This window comes from Ochotona princeps, chromosome 24 (genome assembly GCF_030435755.1).
Source record: "Ochotona princeps isolate mOchPri1 chromosome 24, mOchPri1.hap1, whole genome shotgun sequence".
In the NCBI taxonomy this organism is placed as follows: domain Eukaryota; kingdom Metazoa; phylum Chordata; class Mammalia; order Lagomorpha; family Ochotonidae; genus Ochotona; species Ochotona princeps.
This window is the reverse complement of record NC_080855.1, coordinates 2,424,311-2,448,025: the sequence shown is the minus strand read 5'-3', so window position 1 is coordinate 2,448,025 and position 23,715 is coordinate 2,424,311. Positions and strand designations below refer to the sequence as shown.

Sequence of the window (23,715 nt, the reverse complement as noted above, 5' to 3'; positions counted from 1 at the left end):
GGTTGTTTCCATGTCTTGGCTATTGTAGCTTGTGCTGCTGTAGATATAGGTTTACAGATCCCTTTCTCATATATTTATTTTATTTCATTTGGATATGTTCCCAGAAGTGGGATAACTGAGTCATATGACAGATCAATTTTCTGTTCTCTTAGTACTCTCCATATTACCATAGTGGTTGTGCTAGTCTACATTCCCACTAGTAGTGAAGAGTGGCACATTTCTCCCTCACAATCACACCAACAGGTGTTGTTAGTGGAGTTCTGAATGTTGGCCAGTCTCATTGGAGTTAAGTGGAATTTCAATGTGGGAGCCTGAGCATTTTTTCAGATGTCTATTAGCTATTTGAACTTGTTCTTTTGAAAAATATCTATTTCCTTGGCCCATTTCTTCTCAGGGTTGTTTGTTTTTATGTTAACTGAGTTTCTGAAGCTCATCGTAAATCCTGGATATTAGTAGCCTATCTGTTGTGTAATATGCAAAGATTTTCTCCCATTCTGCTTGTTGCTTCTTAATGTTGCTCGTTTCCTTTGTTGAACAGAAACTTCTTAGTTTGGTATAATCCCAGTTATTTATTTTGGCTTTGACTGCCTGTGCTTTTGGTGAATTTCCTAAGAATCTTTCACAATTTCTGTATCTTGCAGTATGCCTCCCATGTTTTTCTCTAATAGTCTGATGGTCTCTGAGTGCAGATACAGATCCTGGATCCATTTAGAGCTGATTTTTGTATAATGTGACAGGTGGGGGTCTTGCTTCTTATCTCTGCAGGCTGCTATCCAATAATTACTTGTAATATTCCCTGATCATTCTATGTATGCCTGAGGTATCTATTGTTGTCTTTCCTTTGTTGTATCTGAAGCTTTTTTAAAGATTTATTTATTTTTATTGGAAAAATAGATTTACAGACCGAATGACATACAAAGAGAAAGATCTTCTGTCTGCTGTTTCACTTCCCAAGTTGCTGCAATGGTCAGAGTATAGCCAATATATAGCAAGGAACTAGAAGTCCCCTCTGGTTTCCCTGATTGGTACAGGGTCCCAAGGCATTGGGTCATCCTCTATTGCTTTCCCAGGCCACGAACAGGGAGCTGGATGAGAAGTGGAGTAGTCAGTACATGAGCTGGCACCCCCATGGGGTCTTGGTGCATAGACGACCAGTAATTAGCCTCATCTGTGATTTTAGTGATTTGTATCTTCTACTTCCTTTTTATTTTTGGATAATTGGGTAATGGAGAATCTATTTTGTTAATTTTCTCGAAGAACCAACTCTTTGATTCATTGATCTTATGTATGTTATTTTGGTCTCTATTTGGTTTATTTTCTTCCTTATTTTGGTTATTTCTTTTTACCTGCTAATCTTGGCATTGTTTTACTGTTATTTTTCTAGGCCTTTTCAGATGTATGTATAGCCGATTTTCTATTTTCTTGACATAGTGTTGATTGAAATGAACTTTCCTCTTAACACTGCCTTGATTGTGTCCCTTTACTTTCATATGTTGTTGATGCCTTCATTAATTTCAAGCATTTTAAAAATTTCCCCTTTGGTTTCTTCCACAGCTTATTCTTTTTTAAAAAAATTATATTTTGGCAATCTTTACATTGTTGATCAGGGTAAAAAGTTACAAGGGCTAAAGGGAATATTAAGGAGAAGCCCCACCCAGTCTCCCACCCACACCAGGTCCCGTGTGTAGGGCATGCTCTGAGATCCTTGCTCAAGTGGTCCCGGTAGTTCACCAGTTATGCGTTGCTGCCAATCTCAACACTCCAGACACGATGAATCTGTTGAATAATCTACTAATTGACATAGTCCATCACAGAGTCTCCCTTTGTTCCAGTGTTTCGCTGCCAACATATAGCTGTGGTGGTTGACTGACCTGTTCTGTCTTCTGTCTTTTCTTGGTTAAGGTTCCAACCCTGCCATTTTGGTTGAGGGGATCACACCAACCAGTGGGAGCTGCAGCCTGGTCAGAGTGACCCCCATGAGGCCCGCCCCTGCCCTGATTTGCGAGCATGTGTAGCAGCCTAGTTCAGTCTGCCCCACATCCCATTTGGCTCTCGCAAATGTCAAAGGACATTGGAGCCTAGTTCCATCCAACCAGCTTAACTGTCCAGCCCTCATGGATGTTGTTGAGTACCTCTCTGTCTAGCCATCCCAGCCCCTGTCCTAGTTATTATTGTGCCCTCCCATTGAAGTGTTAACCCAAGAGGGGGGAGCCCACTATTCCCCTCCCAGGTCACTCTCACTCCCGGATTATGCTCTCTCCAGGTGGCTCTGTGGTTGGACTTGACACTATTGGCCCCTAGTGCCAGCTGATGGTGCGGCTAAGCCCCGACAGCTCTCACCCCCTCCAGTTTTGTTAACACTAGTAGGAATAGTCCGCCTGTCCTGGCTCTTCCCTGATCTGGTCCACATGAGGCCCACAGGTGTTGTAGCTCTGCCTAGTCTGGTCCCAGCACATGCTGTCCAGTGGGAGTAGCTGTCCAGTAAGGGAACCATCCCTTATTCCCTTGTCGGCTCTGCCCCTCCCTTCCTGATTCTCACATGTGCTGGTTGGGTATTGCGGTCTCATCTGGCACAGGCAGCCTCACCTTGGTATTCTGTGTTGTATCCTACTTTTTCATGACCGAAAGTGGCTCGACCCACACTCTGCTCTGGCGCTCGTGTTCGCGAACTGACTCAGCCTGGTCCGCCCCCAACCCATGCCAAATGCATGCCAGTGGTGCACTTTTTCTGGGCTGTTTCCTTCCGTGCTTCCCGTGCTTACCTGCAGGATCCGTGTCCTGTCAGAGGAGTTGCTCAGGCTCCTCTCTCAGAACCCCTCCTGGTGCCAGGTTTCATGCATACCAGTGTGTCCGTGGGCCAGCATCACCCAGTTCATCTCCTGTCCTAGCAAGAGCAACGACCTTTCTTTATGACTTCCAACCCACTCTGGTTCCCGCTGTTGGATGTTTCAGCCCAGCCACGGCTGGTCCATACCCACATATAGCACATACACGGCTCAGTTGTTGTTGAAACCCAGCCTATGCCATCCCACATCTACCCAGAACACCAGAAGGTGCTGCAGTCTGACCCGGCCCGGTGTGCCAAGTCCCAGTCCACACTTGTGCCAAGGGAGGCTACAACTGTGTCCTGACCAGAACGCAGCCCCATTCCAGCGTGTGCGCCCCTTGGTGGGAACCTTCACCCAGCCAGGATCTCCCCCCAGGTCCCCAATCAGGCCTGATCACAGCCAGTGTTAAGCATGCCAGTGGTTGCTCTGGCTCAGCTCAGCACAGCCGTTGCCTGTCGCAATCCCTGCCCTAAACACTGTGGCTAAGCTCCTTGGTCTCACCCAGCTTACAGTGTCACCATCCCCACTCCTAAGTCACCCAGTGGGGTTAGAATTTTCACAGGTTGTGGCTTACACCCCCCATACAACCCACTACCGGATATGGTTCTCGAGTGCTAGTTAATGTCATGGCGCTGCCCCGTGTGACTCCTCTGCTGATCCATCATAATGGCAGGTAATGGGGACATCCTGCTGGGCATGCCCGGAGTCTGACCTTTTGAATGAACTGGTATTCAGTGCTCAGCATTATTAAGTAATTACAGGTTCTTCAGAGGCAGATTTACTGTCATTGGGAATCTTTAGGATTGAGTCACAGCTCCAAAGCACTGTGGGTTCAGCATGGAGATACCTAAGCAGCGCATCAAAGAATCAAAATTCCGGAGCTCCCCTGCCAGGCGGCCAGCAAGCAGAGCCTGGTGCCAAATGGTGCACTGGCCGCCGGGGAGTGGCTCACCACGTGCACGTGGTGGCTGGTGCGTGCAAAGCAGGCATGAGATGACCTGTGTTGCCCTGGAGGGCCTCCGCAGCCAGGCGGCTGCAGGAAGTTGAAAATCCCGGACTCAAGGACCCGCCCCTTCCCAGCTCAGGCCAGAGCGAGCAGTAGGAGGGGCCGGACCTGCCTAACAAAGCCAGAGACCTACCTCCGAGAGGTCAGCTCCTGGGGCTCCGTCAGGCAGGCCTGGGAGCAGCTCACCATGTGTCGGCATGAGACGACCTGTGTTGCCCTGGAGGCACAGCTTATTCTTTATTTAGCAGTATATTTTTCAGTTTTCAAGTATTTGCATATTTTGTGGAGTCTTTTGTCTTTTTGGTCGCTAGTTTACTCCATGATGGTCTGAGAAGATGCCTGGTATTCTTTTGATTTTTAAAATTTTTGAGGTTATTTTTGGTGTATAACATGGTCATTCCTGGAGAAAGTTCCATGTACTGATGAAAAAAATGTATTCTGTTTATAGGATGAAAAGTTCTGCAGATAGTAATTACATCCATTTGTTCTATTGTCTGAGTGAGCTGTCTTCTTTGCTGAGTTTTTGTCTCATCGGTCTGTCCATTGAGGTTAGTGGGGTTTTAAAGTCCCCTCTGTTATCATACTTCAGTCTGTTTCTTCCTTTAGATCCATTAATATTTGTTTCACATAGCTAGATACCCTGGCATTTGATGCATATACATTTATAATGGTAATTTCTTCTTGTTGAGTAGATTCTTTGATCATTATCTCACATAATGATGAAATATTTTTCACATAGATGTTTTTATTATCTGATATAAGAATGGGTACATCAGATTGTTTTTCCTTTCAATTAGCCTAGAATATCCTTTTCCATCCTTTCACTTTAGGTTTCTACATATCTCTGTTGCTTAGATGTGTCTCCTTAGGCAATAGATAGATTTTGTTTTTTGATCCAGTCCATTAGTCTATCACATTTGCTTGATGAGTTTAAGCCATTTATATTCAGGGTTTATCTGGACAGGTAGTGATTTGGAGGACCATGTTGTGCTGCTTTCCTCAGTCATTAGCTGTCAAATGGAATGGAAGTGGAGCAGCCAGGACACCGGTCTTGTTCATGACAGGCTGGCATTACAGGTTGTGGCTTTGCCTGTTACATGACAGTTATGACCTTTTGTCTGTTCAGATTGTATATTGTGATCAAAGCAGTTTTAAATCAGGGACTTTAAAATAAATGTCTTATGCAGAGTATGGATTTTCTTTCTTCTATGTCTTATTTCTCTGGCAACACATCTGATCTCTCTAAATGGTGGCAGTGACTGACATTTTTTCTTTGGGAGCAGTGGTGTACTCTGTAATTTCACTCATACACATGAGAGAGAGAAAGAGAGAGAGACACAGAGACATTTGTTGATTGGTTGGCTGATTGGTTGATTATATGGTCAGTTTGAGGGTTTCTAGGCCTCTTTAGGGAATTGACCTCCAAGTCTCCTGAGTTGGAATGTATCATTCACTGAGCAGGGCAAATGATGTAACTATCATTAAGTGCTTTTTTAAAGCCAGTATCTTTCATCACTGTGACTTATCCTCTGAAGCTCACAATGCTTCAACAGCATTGCATAGACTGAGTTTAAAATCAATTTCAAATCTCAGTTTATCAAAACCTGTTTCTTTTTTCCCAGGCACTTGTCACTTATGATGCTGTGTCGCAAATGGAGTATCTGGACATGGTGGTGAATGAAACTCTCAGATTATACCCAATTGCAGGAAGAATTGAGAGAATCTGTAAGAAAGATGTTGAAATTAATGGGGTATTCATTCCCAAAGGTACAGCTGTGGTGATGCCGAGCTATGCCCTTCACCGAGATCCAAAGTACTGGACAGAACCTTATGATTTCTGCCCTGAAAGGTACAGGATTTCTGGGAAGGGGAGGCTACCTTGACCCAGGCTGGTTCAAAATATTCTGGTATCTGTTAGTACATCTAACAAACTTGTGATGGTGGAATCTTTTTCATGTATTTGCTTTTGTTTTTAGTAGTTTTTCTTATGATAAAAGTGGTATTTATTAACAAAACTATAGAAAAAAGTAACTGTCATCATCCACGGTTCCAAACTTATTTATGTAGCATCTATTTTACATTGCTTAGACAGTGTTTAAGTTATACAGGAGACTGTGAAAATGCTGTTGCATTTTATGTAAGAGATTTGAGCTTCTGGATATTTGTGTGATGGGGATCCTGCATGTTGTCTTCCACTGATACACATACAATTCTATATACATGTGAAAACTCACATAATTGTGGTGATGTTTGCGTTTAATCTATTAACCGATGCCTTATTTTAGGTGTATAGGCTTTTTTTGTTTTCAGGTTTTCACTTTGGCTGATTTACAGTCATTGCACCTATAGGAAACATTTCCACCTTGTGTCTGATGGCCTCTTCCTCTAAAGCAATTATAAAACCTCAGGCTGTGCTGAGATGTCCTCATTGCTGATGGACAGAGGAGTTAGTGAGGACAGAAGAGAGGCCAGACACCTTGGTGCTGGTTCTGGGTGCCGTTCTGTGGCAGCTCACACGCCCTCTTGGTAGTGAGACTCCTTTCAGTGTGAAGTAACTGGCTGTTGAAGCTGTTTGCTCATCGCTTCTCAGCTTTTGGCTAAGATCAAGTGAAGCTGTTTGCTCTTCTGGGAACTAGCAGTGTATGACAGGTTTTGGGCACATTGTACATTCTGGAAATGGTTGACTTGCTGCCATTATTGCATGGGCAAATAAAAATGACCAAGGTTTTGTAGGGCACTGGCTGGTAAGTCAGGAATCTTAAAATCCAGATGTTTTTGTCAAAAGGACTTTCTGATGATAGAAACGTCTGTGGTCTATGTCACCTCTAGTGCTAGCACAGAGTCTCCATATGATATTTATGGAAAAGCAAATCAGTGTTGACCTAACCTTTATGTTACGGGCCAGCAAATCTGTGTGTCCTGCAGATTCAGGACTTGTACCTTGTATAGCTTCATTCATGTTCAATGGCAAATGTGTGTCATTATTTTGATTAACTGCTATTTAGCTGTGTCATGGAATGGTCCGGCACAGTCTATCGCCCCAGTCAGTTTATGCATGTGCTGGTGGTTGCAATTGCTGGGTCAGTTCTGTTTCCAGCCCTGTCTTCCACACTAACCAATGGGTGTTGCAGTCCAGCCTGATTCTGCCACCACACTCTTGGCCCTCACACAAACCAGTGAGAGCTGCAGCTTAGTTGGGATGACTATCAATAACCCCCACCAGGCCCGCCCCCTGCCCTGATTCTTGTGCTTATCAGTACGTATGGCAGACTGGTCCAGTCTATCCCATATCCCATTCAGCTCTCATACATGTCAGTAGTCATTGAAGCCTAGTTCAACCCAAGCAGCCCCACTATGCAGTCCACACACATGTTGATGGGTGCCGTTCTGTCCAGCCAGGTCTGCCCCAGTCTTGGTTTTCATGTTATCCAGTAGGAGGTGCCTACTATTTCCCTACTGGGCCCATTCCCATTCCCAGATCATGCACTTTGCAGATGGTTCTGTAGGTTCACTTGACAGAATTAGCCCCCAGTGCCAGCATGTGCCAAATGATGCTGCAGCAAAGCCCAACCAACCCTCAATCACTCTGATTTATGGTTGTACCAGTAGGAACAGTTAGCCCAGCCTGGCTTTTTCCTGATCTAGCTCATATGAGGCCCATAGTTGTTGTTGCCCTGCCTGGTCTGGTCAGCCCCATTCCAACTCAGGCTCTCCAGTGAGAGTGGCTGTTCAATAGGGGAGCCCTCCACATTTCCTCTACCAGCTTTTCCCCCTTTGTCCCTGGTTCTCACGTGTGCTGGTTGGGTGCTGTGGCCCAGTGTACCAAGGCCCACCTCACCCCAACATTTGCCAGTGGGTGCTGTAACTTGGCCTGGCCCACACCAATTCCAGCTCATGCTGGTGTGGGTTATTGACTAGCCCAGCCCAGCAGGCACCCAGTCTCAGTCATAACATGTACTGGTATGTGTTGTGTTCAAGCCTGGCCATACCCACACTCTATTCTGGTGATTGGATTTGCCAGTGGGTGATGTGAACTGGTTCAGCATGATGTGGCCCCGACCCATGCCAAATGTATGCTGCTGGTTACCTTTCCATGGCCTGGTCTGGGCTGCTCCCTATCGTGGTTCTTGTGCTCACCTGCATGGACTTAGTCCTGGCAGAGGAGTTTTCCAAGCGTCTCCATCAGAGCCTCTCCCAGTGCCAGATCTCATGCATACTGGTGGGTCCATGGGCCAGTCCTACTCAGTTTACCAATCCTGTCCTAGCAGCAACAGTGGCCTTTCCTGACTGGCCTTCAACCCATTCTGGTTGTTACTTTTGGATGTTTCAGCCCAGCCAAGGCTTGTCCACACCCAGACACAGCTCATGCACGGCAAAATAGGGGTGAAGACCTAACCTAGTCTGTCCTACACCTACCCAGGTCTTCCAGAGCACCAGATAGTGCTGGAGTCTAGTCCATTTTTGTGCACCCAGCCCCAGTCCACACTTGTTCCAAGGGGCACTGCAGCCATATCCAGACCAGAATGTGGCTCTGACTCCGGCACTCACCAGTGGGAACCCCAACCCAGCCAGGGTGTCCCCTTAGTTCCCCCCCAGGCCTGTTTCCAGCCATAGATCATGTGCATGCCAGTGGTTGCTTTGACCCAGGTTGGCACAGCCCCTCACCTGTCTTGGCCTTTGCCTTAGATGTTGTAACCTGACATGACCTTCCCTATCCTCCATTCTGATAATCACTGGTGGGTGATGGAACCTGGCCCTGCTCAGTCTACTCCCATCCCTGGCTCATGCAAACCAGTATGTGTAAAAGCCTAGCTTGGCATGACCTGTATTTCAGCCTGATTTCTGTTCTTGCTGGTGAGCTAAGGTTTTCAGCATTGTGTCAAAAGCAAATGACTATATCTCATGATCATTTCCTCAATATAAACATCATTTCTTTTTTTTGGGAGGGTTTAACATTTTATGTATTTTTATTTAGAATATGTTTTAATTAAAATGTTTCTTTAGTCTCTTCAGTAACTATATAAACATCGTTTCATTAAAATCATCAACCATCCAGGAATTAATATGACTAGAATTTTAACTTAACCTTCAAGATAATTATAGCTTAGTCTAAAAATAGCCAAGGAAGTCACTGATGTTACTGAAGTAGCGTAGCATGAGATGCCATGTCAATTATCTGACAAACTATTACAGGCAAGAGAGACGGGAGTGGTTGTATGGGGGACCACAAAGAGTATTTGAGGGATCACTTGGAGAGGAAGAAGAAAGAAAGGGCGGTAGAGGAGAAAGTGAAGGAAAGGCGAGAGAAGGAGGAAAACAGGTACTAGGGAGACACCTTTCCTTCCTCAGTGACTGTATGATCGAAATAGTTGTCAGGTGAAGTGTTGACCCACTTTCCCTTCCCTCATTCTTATTTCCCATATACCTTCCAGAATGTGAGCTTTTTACCACCCTAAATGAACTTAATGTGCAATAATAAATGTCTTTTAAAAAGCATTTCTCTAATGTGAGTGGAATCAGAAAGGTTGTGTAACTTACAACTCCGAAAGCTCAATAGAAGCAAAATTTGAATGGCCAACCCACAAGTGTATTCCATATATAACTGATTGAACAGTGTAAGTGACAACTCCAAATAGGTGGTTCTTGCGTTTTTATGCATCACTAATTTGTTTTCATTTTCTGTTGTGGAACCAGGTTCAGTAAGAAAAACAAGGACAACATTAATCCTTATGTATACCTTCCATTTGGAGCTGGTCCCCGAAATTGCATTGGTATGAGATTTGCTCTCATGAACATAAAACTTGCTCTGGTCAGATTAATGCAGAACTTCTCCTTCAAGCCTTGTATGGAAACCCAGGTTAGTGTGCTTAATGGCTCCTTATGCCTTATTGGGAGTATTATTATTATTATTATTTTCTAGTGAGTGTGTTTTATATAACTAAAGAGTGTACCCATTTCTCTTTTGAGTTCATTCTAGCAGCCAAGGAATGTATATGGATCTGTGAGCATTAAGTGTCTTGCAGTTCTGGAGTTCTAAATGGGTAATTTTCTAAAGACCCAAGTATAAGGATCACCTAGAGTCAGTGCATTCTAACGTGATGTGATTATGTGATGAGGAAAGTTTTAATTGTAATTTCAAGCTGAAAGGTGATAGAGAAGAGCTGTATTCACACATGAGGTTGAGTGATTACTTTGTCATGATTTTTGAGTGTTATTCTCTTCCATAGTTTAAGAGGCATCTTAAAAAGTTCATGGAAAATGCATATTATTAGAAAATGTTTATGGATCTAAAAAATCTTTCTCCACCAAAAGCCAAGGCATGCTTTGATTCCCCCTCTCCTTTTACTGTCTGAAATCCACTTGCACAAATAGTGTATCCTGGTAATACTGAACCACTGGATGTACAAAAGACTTAACGGAGGGAGGCTTGACAAACTCATGATGCCTGGATCATCTCCAAATGATGAAATAATTCATAAGGAGTGTGAATTTAGAAGTCCCCCTATTCTTTGCCATGGGCTCAAGGTTAGCAGTTGCTGATTTGTGGAACTCTTAATAATTGAAAACTATACACTGTCCATAGCGATCCTGACTACATTATGCCATCTTCCATGAGCTGTGTCCCAGATAAACTTGACTCCCTTTACATTCCAATATTAGCTCTGTGAGTTCTCTTCCTTCTCTCCTCCTCACACTGTTCTTGTCTTTCAAGTTCTGCTTCGTTCTTGGCTTTTCCACCAAATTCATGCTCTGCAGGAATTTTCCTCTTTCTAGTCTGGGGAACATTCACTTCTCTGTTCATGATTTCAGAGCAGACTAATTGTCTCTTAATAGAATACTTTGTTGGTACATCATATATCTTGGTTCTCAGTTTGTTTTTCCTGCATCAATGAATATTTCCCCAAAACGTAACAGTGGAACAGCATTTTAATCCTTGGGTAAACTCCCATTGAGATCATTTAGTGGTCTCAGTCCACTAACAATATTCACAAAATGTTTAAGCAATGCTTAGACATTGATTTGGAATTACTAAATATGAATTTAATTTTAAGTTTCCTAAATTAAAAATTTTATCAAAAGGTGTTTGTGCATATTTGTATACTTTTATGTACGTCTTCATGGAAAGTGTATTAATACCATTTCAAATTTGAATATGAGTAAGTGATATGTTTATAAGAAAGTGTTTTCTGCTGTTTTCATGTCCATTAAGGTGAGAATCTGTAGAACTGAATCCGTGATAATCAATAGTTAATTATTTTTTATCATTATCATCCCTGGTTGAATGGGGCTCATTTCAGAAGTCCAATTTGATTATCAAAATTGATAATAAAATATACTGTGCCTTTTCCTGCATCTTAGAAAGCAACTTCATTGTTATATTTTGCCTTTTTTGAAGTATGTATTATTGTAACAATCAATTGCAGCACTTATAATTTTATGACTAGTATGTAGTGTTTTTATTTCTTCTCCCAGGAATTTTGTGGAAGGTAAGGAATGTGTTTTCTTATACTCCTCTTAATCCCATCTTCAAATCATGTTAATACCATCTTAATACAATGAAAATTGAGAATAAAATGGTTGGTCAGTTGTCAACTAACATTTGCCAATTTCAGTGGCTGTCAGAACATGTCCAGTGTTCATTCTTTTCCACCCTTTTCTGGAATTTTTCCTGTGAGAAACTTACATTACTATTTTCATTGAATCCTGTTAGGGAAGGCCCTATGAAGCTTATTTCTAGGGTTTAATATGCATTTAATATGCATCTCCTTCACTTCTGTATGGTTTGTGCAGAGGAGCGTAGGAAGGTGGAGCTGGTTACCACTATATTAGTGGAATTCAGGGATCTATGCGGAAGTTTATAAGTGTGTGAAGAAATGGAGTCTTCCCTGGGAGGAAGCAGGTCTCTGCTGCACGTGGTGTGGGACACCTCCTCCTTGGCAGTCAGTCCTCCACTCATCTTCATGCTGGCTTTTCCTTATGTCTTGAGGAGTTGCTGGAGCTTCTCTATTGAGATGAGAACCATTGGATGCTTCTCCAACACTGAATGGTTCCCTTAGGTGATGTTGAAATAATTTGTGAAAACTTCAGTATTTCCCTGTTTGCATTACAGCTGGAATGCAGGAAGAGATGTTAGAAGCAAAAACCAGGGTGTTTCCTTTCTCATCACTAAAACGAATCAACTTTCCAGTGGTTGAGAACTGTCCCTAAAGTTCAAATGTGTTCCACTCATTCAAGAGTAATCTCAGTTTGATGAGGTCCCAATTGTTTATTTTGGTCTTATATTCTACTGCATTTGGAGTCTTTTTTAGGAAGTGAGGGCCTACCCCTAAGTGTTGCAGTGTGTTTCCAACATTTTCTTCCAAAAGTTTGAAGGTTTCTGGATGTAGGTTTAGAACTAAGAAGCTTCTGTACAGCTAGAGAAACAATCAACAAAGTAAAACAGCAACCCACAGAATGGGAGAAGATCTTCACACACGACATAGGTGATAGAGGGCTGATCTCCAGAATATACAAAGAGCTACAAAACAACCAAAATGTCAAAACAAACAAGCCACTCAAGAAATGGGCACGGGAAATGGGCAAACACTTCACAAAGGAACAAACCCAAATGGCAAATAAACATATGAAAAAATGCTCAAGTTCCCTGGCAATAAGGGAAATCCAAATTAAAACATCAATGAGGTACCACCTAACGCCAGTAAGACTGGCCCACATGAATAAAAGCACCAACAACACTTGTTGGCGAGGTTGAGGGGAAAAGGGATCCCTACTCCACTGCTGGTGGGGCTGCAGGCTGGTACAGCCTCTATGGAAATCAGTATGGAGAATATTCAAACAACTCAAATTCAACATACCGTATGATCCGGCAATAGCACTCCTAGGAATATATCCAGAACAATTGTTTTATGAGAAACCAACATGCACTCCTATGCTCATAGCAGCACAATCAGTAATTGCAAAAACATGGAAGCAACCAAAATGCCCATCAACAAAGGATTGGATAAGAAAGCTATGGCTCATCTACTCCATGGAATACTACTCAGCTATTAAACAAAACAAAATGCAGTTCTTTGTGGCCAAATGGGCCAAACTGGAAACCATAATGCTAAGGGAAATGAGCCAATCCCAAAAGGTTAAATACCACATGTTTGCCTTAATTTAAGATGATATGATGTTATGTATAACATGTTATGTTATGAATGTTATATGTTGTGTATAAACTAAAATTGAAGTGTAGGTGAGGTGGTCACAGAAGGTGGCTGGGAACTCGCACTTACTTTTACCATATTGGTTACTCATTACTATGTCAATTAATTCCATAATGATGTAAATTTTTGCTGATGGTATGTTGGAGCTTTCAATTGACTGGGATGATACTCTGCTGGCTCTGTCTTCAGACCAGAGAGGGTATACCTAAGAAGCCGTTGAACTTGACTGGACAATAAGATGCTCTACTCTATGTTTGGTATACGCTTGCAATGGGGGAATCTCAACTGAACTTGAGCTGTGGTTATGCAACAAGGTGGAGGAATCCACCATGGTGGGAGGGTTTGGGGAGGGGTGGTTAGAACCCAAGTACCTATGTAACTGTGTCACATAATACAATGTAATTAATGAAGTAAAATAATAAATAATTAAAAAAATTAAAAAAAAGAGTAATCTCAAGTTTCTACATACAAAAGTCAACTTTATGTGACTTTTCTAAAGGCATAAGCTATAAATCTAAAAGTAATGTTTAAATTTTTCATGTTTACCATTTTAGCTTCTAATTTAAATAAAAAAGAATACAAATTAATGTGATCTTCCTGTGATCCGGCATAGAATATGTTCTCCATAAACATGTTGTTTAGTGAATAGGCAGATGAATGGTTTCACTATTCAGTGTCGAAATAGGTTATACGATAACTATAAAAATTTGTTATATGAAGCTTACATAATATTCTGTGTTGATAATCCATTATTATGCTGAGTGTGATTTTCTGCTCTGCTTTTGTTATTGGTGTTATTTCCTGCTTCTCAGCATGCTTACTTAACTGTTGCAGATTCCCATTAAATTAGCCGCACAAGGACTTCTTCAACCAGAAAAACCCATTCTTCTGAAGGTTGTGGCAAGAGATGAAACAGTATATGGAGCATGATTTTTCTATGAACCTCAGCTTTACTCTTCAAGGAAGTTATATCCAAAACAAAACACCAAAGATTTCATTTTACTTTCTTAATAAGAGTTGATTTATTGTAAATTATGTCTCTTCACATTCATGTAATTTCATCAACCTTTGCTTAGCTGGGTCACACAACAAGCATTCTGACTTGTTTTTGAGTAATTTTTACTGAAATTTGAATTAATGAGGTGACTGTACAAATGACATTTGTATCCTATGTTATATGGATTATTCACTAATAAGTGTCCCATTGAGATGATCAATAAACATTGCTTTACAAAAAATGTTGTCAACATCATTCCTGCCCATTGGGAATTTATGGAACTCAGTGAGAATGATCAAATCACACTTTGGATACTCGCAGACACTGTAGAGATAATTGTTCAGAATTCTAGTTTGACATTGAGGTAGACTAGAGCAAATCCAGTGTGGATTTTGCCATTTTTTGTCTTTTGTCAAGAAGTCATGCACTATAATCAAGTAGAATTTATCCTAATGATGTAAGGCATCAACATTCAGAAGTCAGTATTTGTAGTAAATCACAACAGAATGATGAATGAAAACTCTCTCAATAGATGCAGAAAGAGCATTTGCGAAGAGATTCACTTTCCTTCATGATAAATGACATCAACTATTAGCTACAGAAAACTTTCAAGTAAACTACGACTAGGTATATGAAACCTGTAATTAACATCATGCTGAATTAAAAAAATCAAATTGTTTCTTTTAACTAGGAACAAGAAGTGGATGCTTAGTTTTTCTTTTTTTTCCACTCTAATATCAGGTGGTTTAGACAAACAATTAGGAAAGACAAAGGAACAAAGGGCATCCATGTTGGAAAAGAGGAATTCGATATACCCATGCTTGTAGATGACATTGGTATGGAGATAGAGGGACACAGCCTCATTTACACTTCCAAAACAAAATAATTAAAGCAAAACAGTAGGGTCAGCTTTTTAGTGCAGTGGTTAAGCTTCCCTCTGTGATTGTGGCACATCATTGAGCACCAAATTGAGTCTTGGCTGCTCCACTTCTGATTCACTTCCCTGCTCATGTGCCTGGAAAGAAGAAAAAGATGGCTGAAGTGTCACCCATGAGGTATCAGTGGAGTTCTTGACTTTTGGCTTTGGCCTGGCCCAGCCCTGATTTTTCTGGTTATTTGTGAGTGAACAGCAGATAGAAGACCTATTCTTATCTCTGTAACTCTGCTTTACAAATAAATACAAAAATCTTAACAGAGGGCATATAATAACATCTGACAAAAATTAGAAAATATAAATTTGAGTCCATATGTATATATCCAACTGTTATTTAACAAAGATACCAATAATATACATCGGGGAAGGAAATAATATACTCATGGAAGTTTCTTGCTGGAAATAATATACTCATGGAAGAATGGAAATAGGTCCCTGCCACTTTTCCATATCCCAAAATCTGCTTCAAATGTGCCAAAGATCTGAATGTAAGATTTGAAACTATGTAATTGCTAGAAAACATAGATCAAACACTTCAACTCCTTGTTATAGACAGTTTTGAATAAGATAGTGAAAGTAAAAATAAAGAAAATAAAATATAGAAATGAAAGCATCTCACAATAAGAGCTTCTGGATTACAAAGGAAGCATTCAGATGAGAGAAGAAACAATGTGTTGGGAGAGAATATTCACATGCTGTTCACCACATATTATTTTCCTAAACATATCGAGAAGCCAATATCACAACAAATAACTTGATTAAAAATAGAAAATTTATGACATTTCTCCAAAGAAGACATCCAAATGACAAGAAGGGTATGAATAAATACTTGATATTACTAGTCATCTGGAGATGAGATTTAAAAGCACAGTGGGAAGTCACCTCATGCCATTTAGAATGGCTTTTTCCAAGAAAACAAAAGAACAACATCAACAACAACATGAAGGCAAGAAGGCGGGGACTATGGACTTTTAGCATTAATAGGACATAGTACTGAGATTCCTCAAAACCCCCAAATACCTCCAACATGCTTTTGCAATATCAGTGCTAGGCATATATCCAAAACAGATGAAATTATGAGAAAGTGATACATGCAATCCCATGTTTATTGCAGCTGGCATATGGAATCAACCAATGTGTCCATTGTGAGATAAACAGAGAAAAAAAATCTGGGAAATACACAGATTGCTATTCAGGGAACAGTATTCTCTCATCTGCAGCAAAAATGGATAGAGGAGATTCCTTTAAGTAAATGAGCCAGACACAAGAAAAATACACTCGGAGACTGCGGAAGATGGCCGACCGCAGAGAGCTGGTGTAGGTTGGAGTAGGGAAGGAGGGGAACCGATCTAGCAGAGAAACAGGCTAGGAAACAGAAAATTGTAGGGAGAAGAGCGAGAAGGTCACTGGAGCTCACTAAAGCAAGAAGATCTACACGGCGTGAAGGAACAGCCGCAAAAAGTGGGAAAGAAAATACAGCACGCTGCGAGGAACTTGGTGAGTCACGATCCCAGGCAGGGGGAAAGCGGCAGAGACTCAACCGTCCCAAGGACAGAGGCGGCTAGAAGGATAGGCGCCCACACCAACAGGGGCACCAGTCCTCTGGAGGGCAGGAGCCCCGAGAGGAGGCTACTGGACTGATCATTGGGGGCATCATCCCCTGCAGAAGTGGAGGACAAGCAGGGGAGATTTCCCAGAGGTGCGCCTCTCAGCTGCTCAGTGTTTTTGGGAGAGTGCAGAGGGAACAGGAGTGGCGGCACTGTGGGACTGGGGCTCAGAGATCCCCGTATCAGCTCTGAGTTGTGGACTGGCTCCGTCCAGTGGATCCTGTTGCTGGGCTCGGACTGAGCTCCAGAGGCTGGGCAACGCTCAGCAGGGACCTCACGTCCTGGGCGGAGGAGCAGACTAGTGGTGGCACGTCTGCAAGCCCCTCACAGCTCTGTGCCTCTCAGAGATCCGCTTCCACCCTTGAGGGAGTGCAGCTGAGGAAGTGGCTTCTCTGGGGTGGAGTCCCATGCTGGGCGCAGCTGGAAAGGCCTGACCTGAGCAGGCTCGGCGGAATTGGCCGGACAGGTTCTCCCAGCAGGAGCCCGCTTGGAAAGACCTGCCTGCAGTGTCAGTGTAGCAGCACCTCTGAGTAGGAATCCCGGAGAGCGCAGTTCGAAACTGGGACCAGGGGAGGTTTCTAGCCCAGGCAGCCCAGAGTTGGGGATTTCAGGCTTCAACCAGCAGGAGCCTCTGCTGTGCTAACCTCAAGCCCTGAAGGAGAGTCTTGGCTCAGCACTGAGGCAGAAACCCCCGCTGTGCTAGCCCTGTGACCCAGAGCCGAGGCGTGGCTCATCAGTGGGACTCTGCCTTTGAGAGGGAGCCACAGGGGAAGGGGCCTGGCACTAGGGCTGGCCCACAAAGCCTCCTGACCCAACTCGGGGCTGTGATCTACAGACCCTGAAAGTAGCTGGTGACTCAGGCAGTACGCCCTGCTGGACTCAGCCGGAGACCCCAAACCAGAGCCGGCTCAGCTGAATCAATGCTAAAATCACAAAACAACAAGAAGCAAAAACACAATAAGGAGAAGTATCAGAAAAAGCAATGACCCAGAGGAAAGATCAAGCACTCCCTCCCAATACAACAAAAAACTAATCCCAATATCTGAGATGCAAGATGAAGACATAGAGGAAATACCAAATAAGGAATTTAAGAAACTAGTGATGAAATTCATCAGAGAGAGTGAGAAGCACTGGGAAGAGTCCAAGGTATTCGAAAACCATGTCACTGCAGAAATAAATCAAGTCAAAAAGGGAATCCTTGATATAGAGCACAAAATTGAAAGCCTAACCAACAGAATGAACACAGCAGAGGACAGAATATCAGAATTGGAAGACAATCAGAATGAAAGGCAGCAGCTCATCAAACAGTTGGAGATAAATCTGGAGAAAGCCAATAGGTCCATACAGGAAATGAAAGACAACCTCAAAAAATCAAATATTAGAATAATAGGCCTTCCCGAAGGAGTGGAAAAGGAGACAGGCTTGCAACGGGTGCTCAATGAGATAATACAGGAGAACTTCCAGAACACTGGAAATATAAATCCAGCACAAATTCAGGAAGGACAAAGGACCCCCAGTAGATACGATCCAAACAGATTGTCACCCAGACATGTGGTCCTCAAGCTACCCTCAAGTGAACATAAGGAAACCATTCTAAGACAAGTAAGAAAAAAGGATAAGATTACTTTCAGGGGAAGGGAAATCAGAATCACAGCCGACCTGTCGGAAGAAATGTTCCAAGCAAGGAGAGAAGGGGGTAAAACCTATCAAATCCTGAAACAAAATAACTGCCAACCAAGAATAATGTACCCAGCAAAGCTCTCATTTGTATTTGAGAATGAAATCAAATACTTCAACAGTAAAGAGAAACTCGAAGAATACATCAACACGAAACCAGCTCTGGAAAATCTCCTCAGGAAGGTGCTAAACCCAGAAAGAAAAACTACAAACCAAAATCAAAGATGGCAAATGGGAAGACCTCCCCACTAAAATCCATACAAGAAAAGTCAACCAATCAGAAACTCTAATAGTCGCAAATACACACTTGCACACTTACACACACTCATGGCAGCCCAAAATCAATTTCTCTCAATATTATCTCTAAACACAAATGGTCTAAACTCACCAATCAAAAGGCATAGATTAACGGAATGGATCATCAAACAGCACCCAACAATCTGTTGCCTACAAGAGACACATCTAACCAGAAAATCCTGTAAGAAATTTAAAGTGAAGGGATGGAAAAAGACATTTCATGCCAATGGACAAGAAAAAAAGGCTGGTGTAGCTGTTCTAATCTCAGATGATATAGACTTCAAGCTGACAGACATCAAAAAGGACAGAGAAGGACATTATATAATGGTGAAGGGACTCATCCATCAAGAAGTAATTACAATCGTGAACATATATGCACCTAATTCCAATGCACCTAGCTACGTGAAGCAATTACTTACAGACTTAAGGGGAGACATAGATACACACACAATAATAGTGGGCGATCTTAACACTCCGCTAACAACTATAGACAAATCAACAAAACAAAAACTCAACAAAGAAACAACAGAGCTTATACAAACATTAGAACAACTGGACTTAGTAGACATCTATAGAACTTTTTATCCTAAGACCACAGATTATACATTTTTTTCAGCAGTGCATGGCACCTTCTCCAGGATCGACCACATGATAGGACACAAAGCAAATCTAAATAACTTCAAAAAGATAGGAATCATACCATGTACCCTCTCAGACCACCACGGAATGAAACTGGAAATCAGCAATTCAAAATGCCCAAGGAAATACAGAAACTCTTGGAGGTTGAACAATATGCTATTAAACGAACAATGGATCAGGGAAGAAATTAAAGATGAGATCAAAAAATTTATGGAAACCAATGAAAATTCTGACACAACATTCCAAAACTTGTGGGACACTGCCAAAGCAGTGCTACGGGGTAAATTCATCGCAATTGGAGCTCATGTCAAGGCCCAAGAGAGGCGCCAAATACAGGAACTAAGCACACACCTCCAGGAATTGGAAAAGCAGCAGCAGATGAGCCCCCCACAGAACAGGAAACAAGAAATCATCAAAACAAGGGAGGAAATCAACCATATAGAAATAAAAAAAACTATACACAAAATCAGTGAATCAAAAAGCTGGTTTTTTGAAAAGATAAACAAAATAGACACCCCGCTGGCCCATCTGACAAAGAAAAAACAAGAGAAAGCAAGAATTAACAGCATCAAAGATGAAAAAGGCAACATAACAACAGACATTGCAACCATTAAGAACATAATCAGAAATTATTGCAAAGCACTGTACTCCAACAAATCAGAAGACCACCAAGAAATGGAAAAGTTCTTAGACTCACACAATCTGCCAAAACTTAGCCCAGAGGCAACAAACGACCTGAACAAACCCGTAACTGAAGCAGAGATTGAATCAGTGATTAAAGACCTCCCAACAAAGAAAAGCCCAGGTCCAGACGGCTTCACTCCAGAATTCTACAAAACATTCCGAACAGAACTAACCCCAATCCTCTACAAACTCTTCAAAACAATAGAAAAGGAAGCAACCCTTCCAAACTCATTCTATGAAGCCAACATTACCTTAATCCCAAAACCGGACAGAGATCCTACAGAGAAAGAAAACTACAGGCCTATCTCTCTGATGAACATTGATGCTAAGATACTCAACAAAATCCTAGCCAATAGAATTCAAAAACACATCAGACAGATCATTCATCCGGATCAAGTAGGATTCATCCCTGGAATGCAGGGATGGTTCAACATTCGGAAATCCATCAATGTGATACACCACATCCAAAAACTGAAAAACAAGAATCACATGATAGTATCAATAGACGCAGAAAAAGCTTTTGACAAAATCCAGCACAACTTCCTGCTAAAGACCCTAACCAAGGTAGGCATAGATGGAAAAATCCACAACATAATCAAAGCAATATATGAAAAACCCAACACCAACATCATACTGAATGGAGAAAAACTGGAACCCTTCCCACTGAAATCTGGAACAAGACAGGGATGTCCGCTTTCTCCACTGCTAAAAAACATAGTTCTAGAGGTTCTCGCTGAGGCCATAAGACAAGAAAAAGAAATCAAAGGAATCCAAATGGGAAATGAAGAAGTCAAGCTTTCACTATATGCAGATGACATGATTCTTTATATGGAAGTGCCAAAAGGCTCAACACAGAGACTACTAGAACTTATACGAGAGTTTGGTAGAGTGGCAGGGTACAAAATTAATGAACAAAAATCAACAGCCATAGTGTATGCTAACAGCCCCAATTTGGAAAAAGATCTAACCAGCAAGATACCATTCAAAATAACAGAGAAAAGCATGAGGTATCTGGCAATAAACCTAACCAAAAATGTAGGAGACCTATTTGAGGAAAACTACAAACTACTGAAAAAAGAAATTGAACAAGACCTCAAAAGATGGAGTAACATCCCATGCTCCTGGATAGGTAAAATCAATATCATTAAAATGTCTATATTGCCAAAAGCAATATATACATTCAACACAATTCCAATCAAATTGCCCAAAACATTCTTCATGGAAGTGGAAACAATGATCCAAAGGTTCATCTGGAAACACAAAAAACCACGAATGGCTAGAACCATCCTGAAGAACAGGAGGTTAGCAGGGGGAATCACAGTTCTGGACCTCTGGACATACTATAGGGCAGTGGTTATCAAAACAGCCTGGTACTGGCACAAAGATAGAGAGGAAGATCAATGGAGCAGAATAGAAACACCAGAAGGAAACCCACACAGACACAGTCAAATAATCTTTGATAAAAGGACAAACGACAATCCAGGCAAATGGGAAGGTCTGTTCAATAAATGCTATTGGGACAACTGATTGATAGCCTGTAGTAACAAAAAGACAGACCCATATATCTCACCATATACTAAGATCAAATCTAAATGGATAAAAGGTCTAAACCTGCATCCAGAAACCTTCAAACTTTTGGAAGAAAATGTTGGAAATACTCTGCAAGATCTAGGGGTAGGTCCCGACTTCCTAAAAAGGACAGCACAAGCAGTAGAAATTGAGACCAAAATAAACAATTGGGACCTCATCAAACTAACAAGCTTCTTTACAGCTAGAGAAACAATCAACAAAGTAAAAAGGCAACCCACAGAATGGGAGAAGATCTTCGCGCACGACATAGGTGAGAGAGGGCTGATCTCCAGAATATACAAAGATCTCCAAAACAACCAAAATGTCAAAACAAATAAGCCACTCAAGAAATGGGCACGGGAAATGGTCAGACATTTCAGAAAAGAACAATCCCATATGGCAAATAAACATATGAAAAAATGCTCAAGTTCCCTGGCAATAAGGGAAATCCAAATTAAGACATCAATGAGGTACCACCTAACGCCAGTAATGGTGGCCCACATGAAAAAAAAGCACCAACAACACTTGTTGGCGAGGTTGCGGGAAAAATGGAACCCTACTCCACTGCTGGTGGGGCTGCAGGTTGGTACAGCCTCTATGGAAATCAGTATGGAGAATATTCAAACAACTCAAATTCAACATACCGTATGATCCGGCAATAGCACTCCTAGGAATATATCCAAAACACTTGTTTCATGAGAAACCAACATGCACTCCTATGTTCATAGCAGCACAATCAGTAATTGCAAAAACATGGAAGCAACTGAAATGTCCATCAACAGCGGAAGACTGGATAAGAAAGCTATGGTTCATCCACTCCATGGAATACTACTCAGCTATTAAAAAAACAAAATGCAATTATTTGTGGCCACATGGGTCCATCTGGAAACCATTATGCAAAGGGAAATGAGCCAATTGCAAAAGGTTAGATACCACATGTTTGTGCTAATTTAAGATGATATGATGTTGTGTAAAACATGTTATTTTATGTGTTATGTTATATGTTGTGTATAAACTAAAATTGAAATGTCAATGAAGTGACCACAGAATGTGGTTAAGAAATAACATTTGTTTTTAACATATTGGTTACTCATTACTATATCAATTAATTCCACCACAAAGTTAATTGTTGCTGATGGTATGTTGGAGCTTTTAATTGATCGGGATGATACTCTGCTGGTTCAGCCCTCAGACCAGTCAGGGTCTCCCTAAGAAGCCGAGGAACTTGACTGGAGTATAAGATGCTGGACTCTATGTTTAGTAAATGCTTGCAAAGAGGGAATCTCCACTGAAGTTGAACTGTGGTTATGAACAAGGTGGAGTAATCCACCAATCGGGGAGGGTGTGGGGGAGGGGTGGGGAATCCCAGTATCTATGAAACTGTGTCACATAATACAATGTAAGTAATGAATAAAAAGAAAAACAATGGGACACATTGATGAGCCCAAAGAAACCAAAAAAAAAAAAAAAAAAAAAAAAAAGAAAGTTTAGACGATGGGGATCTGGGCCTTGGGTTTGGGGGCAGCTTGCAGCTCCCTGCAGTGTGGTGGCTGTGGGGGGTGCCCATGCTGAGCTGGATCCAATGCTGGGACTTAGGCCAAAGACACAGCCAAATGGTGCCAGGTTCTGCCTGCTGGCCACCTGGCAGTGAGCTCTGGGGTTTTCATGATATGAAATTGCTGCTCAGGGACACCCATGAATAAGACCAGTTTTAGTGTAGGTGAGAGATGAAATCTAGGTGATTTCAAGTTACAGGGTCATGAAACTTTCGGGCAAGCCTGGGGACTGAGACCTGATGGTTTAGAGGGGAGTATCTATAAGATGTATTCGGGCGAGACTGCCTCATCAGAAAAATTAGGAATCCTGAGATGGGCTGTTAGTATAGAGCACCACTGACTGCCACATACCAGTCCACATCAAAGCTGTGGATGGGGGCCTGTCTGGCAGGGCTTGGTACCATCGCTTGACTGGGTGGTGGTATAGTGGACTAGTCACATTTGGCAATGTCAAGACACTAACCAGCATGTGAGAGAACTTGGACCAGGGGTAAACTCTGTGGGGGAAGTGTGGGCCCAAGCCTGTGGAAATACAAGTCCTGCAGGTTAGCTTGCAAGCTGGGGTGGTGATGGGCTAAACTAGGAGTTACCATGGCACCTGCCATCACCGATATCAGTCTGGGCAGGTCAAGGCAGCAGCACCCAAATGTGTATCCTAAAATAGGATGTGGGGTAGGCTGAGCTGCAACTGGAAGGGGGCAAACCAAGCAGG

General features: G+C 42.1%; 2 protein-coding genes across 2 annotated transcripts in view; both read left to right on the top strand.

The window, feature by feature from the left end:
• LOC131483217 (cytochrome P450 3A6-like) overlaps nucleotides 1-14,259 on the top strand; it is an 84,315-nt gene extending 70,056 nt beyond the window's left edge. Inside the window, exons 11-13 of the mRNA XM_058680729.1 lie at nucleotides 5,457-5,683; nucleotides 9,529-9,691; nucleotides 13,878-14,259. Of these exons, the coding sequence (XP_058536712.1) occupies nucleotides 5,457-5,683; nucleotides 9,529-9,691; nucleotides 13,878-13,973 (486 nt within the window). The 3' untranslated portion in view covers nucleotides 13,974-14,259. The remainder of the gene's footprint in view (nucleotides 1-5,456; nucleotides 5,684-9,528; nucleotides 9,692-13,877) is intronic.
• LOC101531236 (cytochrome P450 3A6) overlaps nucleotides 1-23,715 on the top strand; it is a 330,285-nt gene that overhangs the window by 174,171 nt on the left and 132,399 nt on the right. The window lies entirely within an intron of this gene.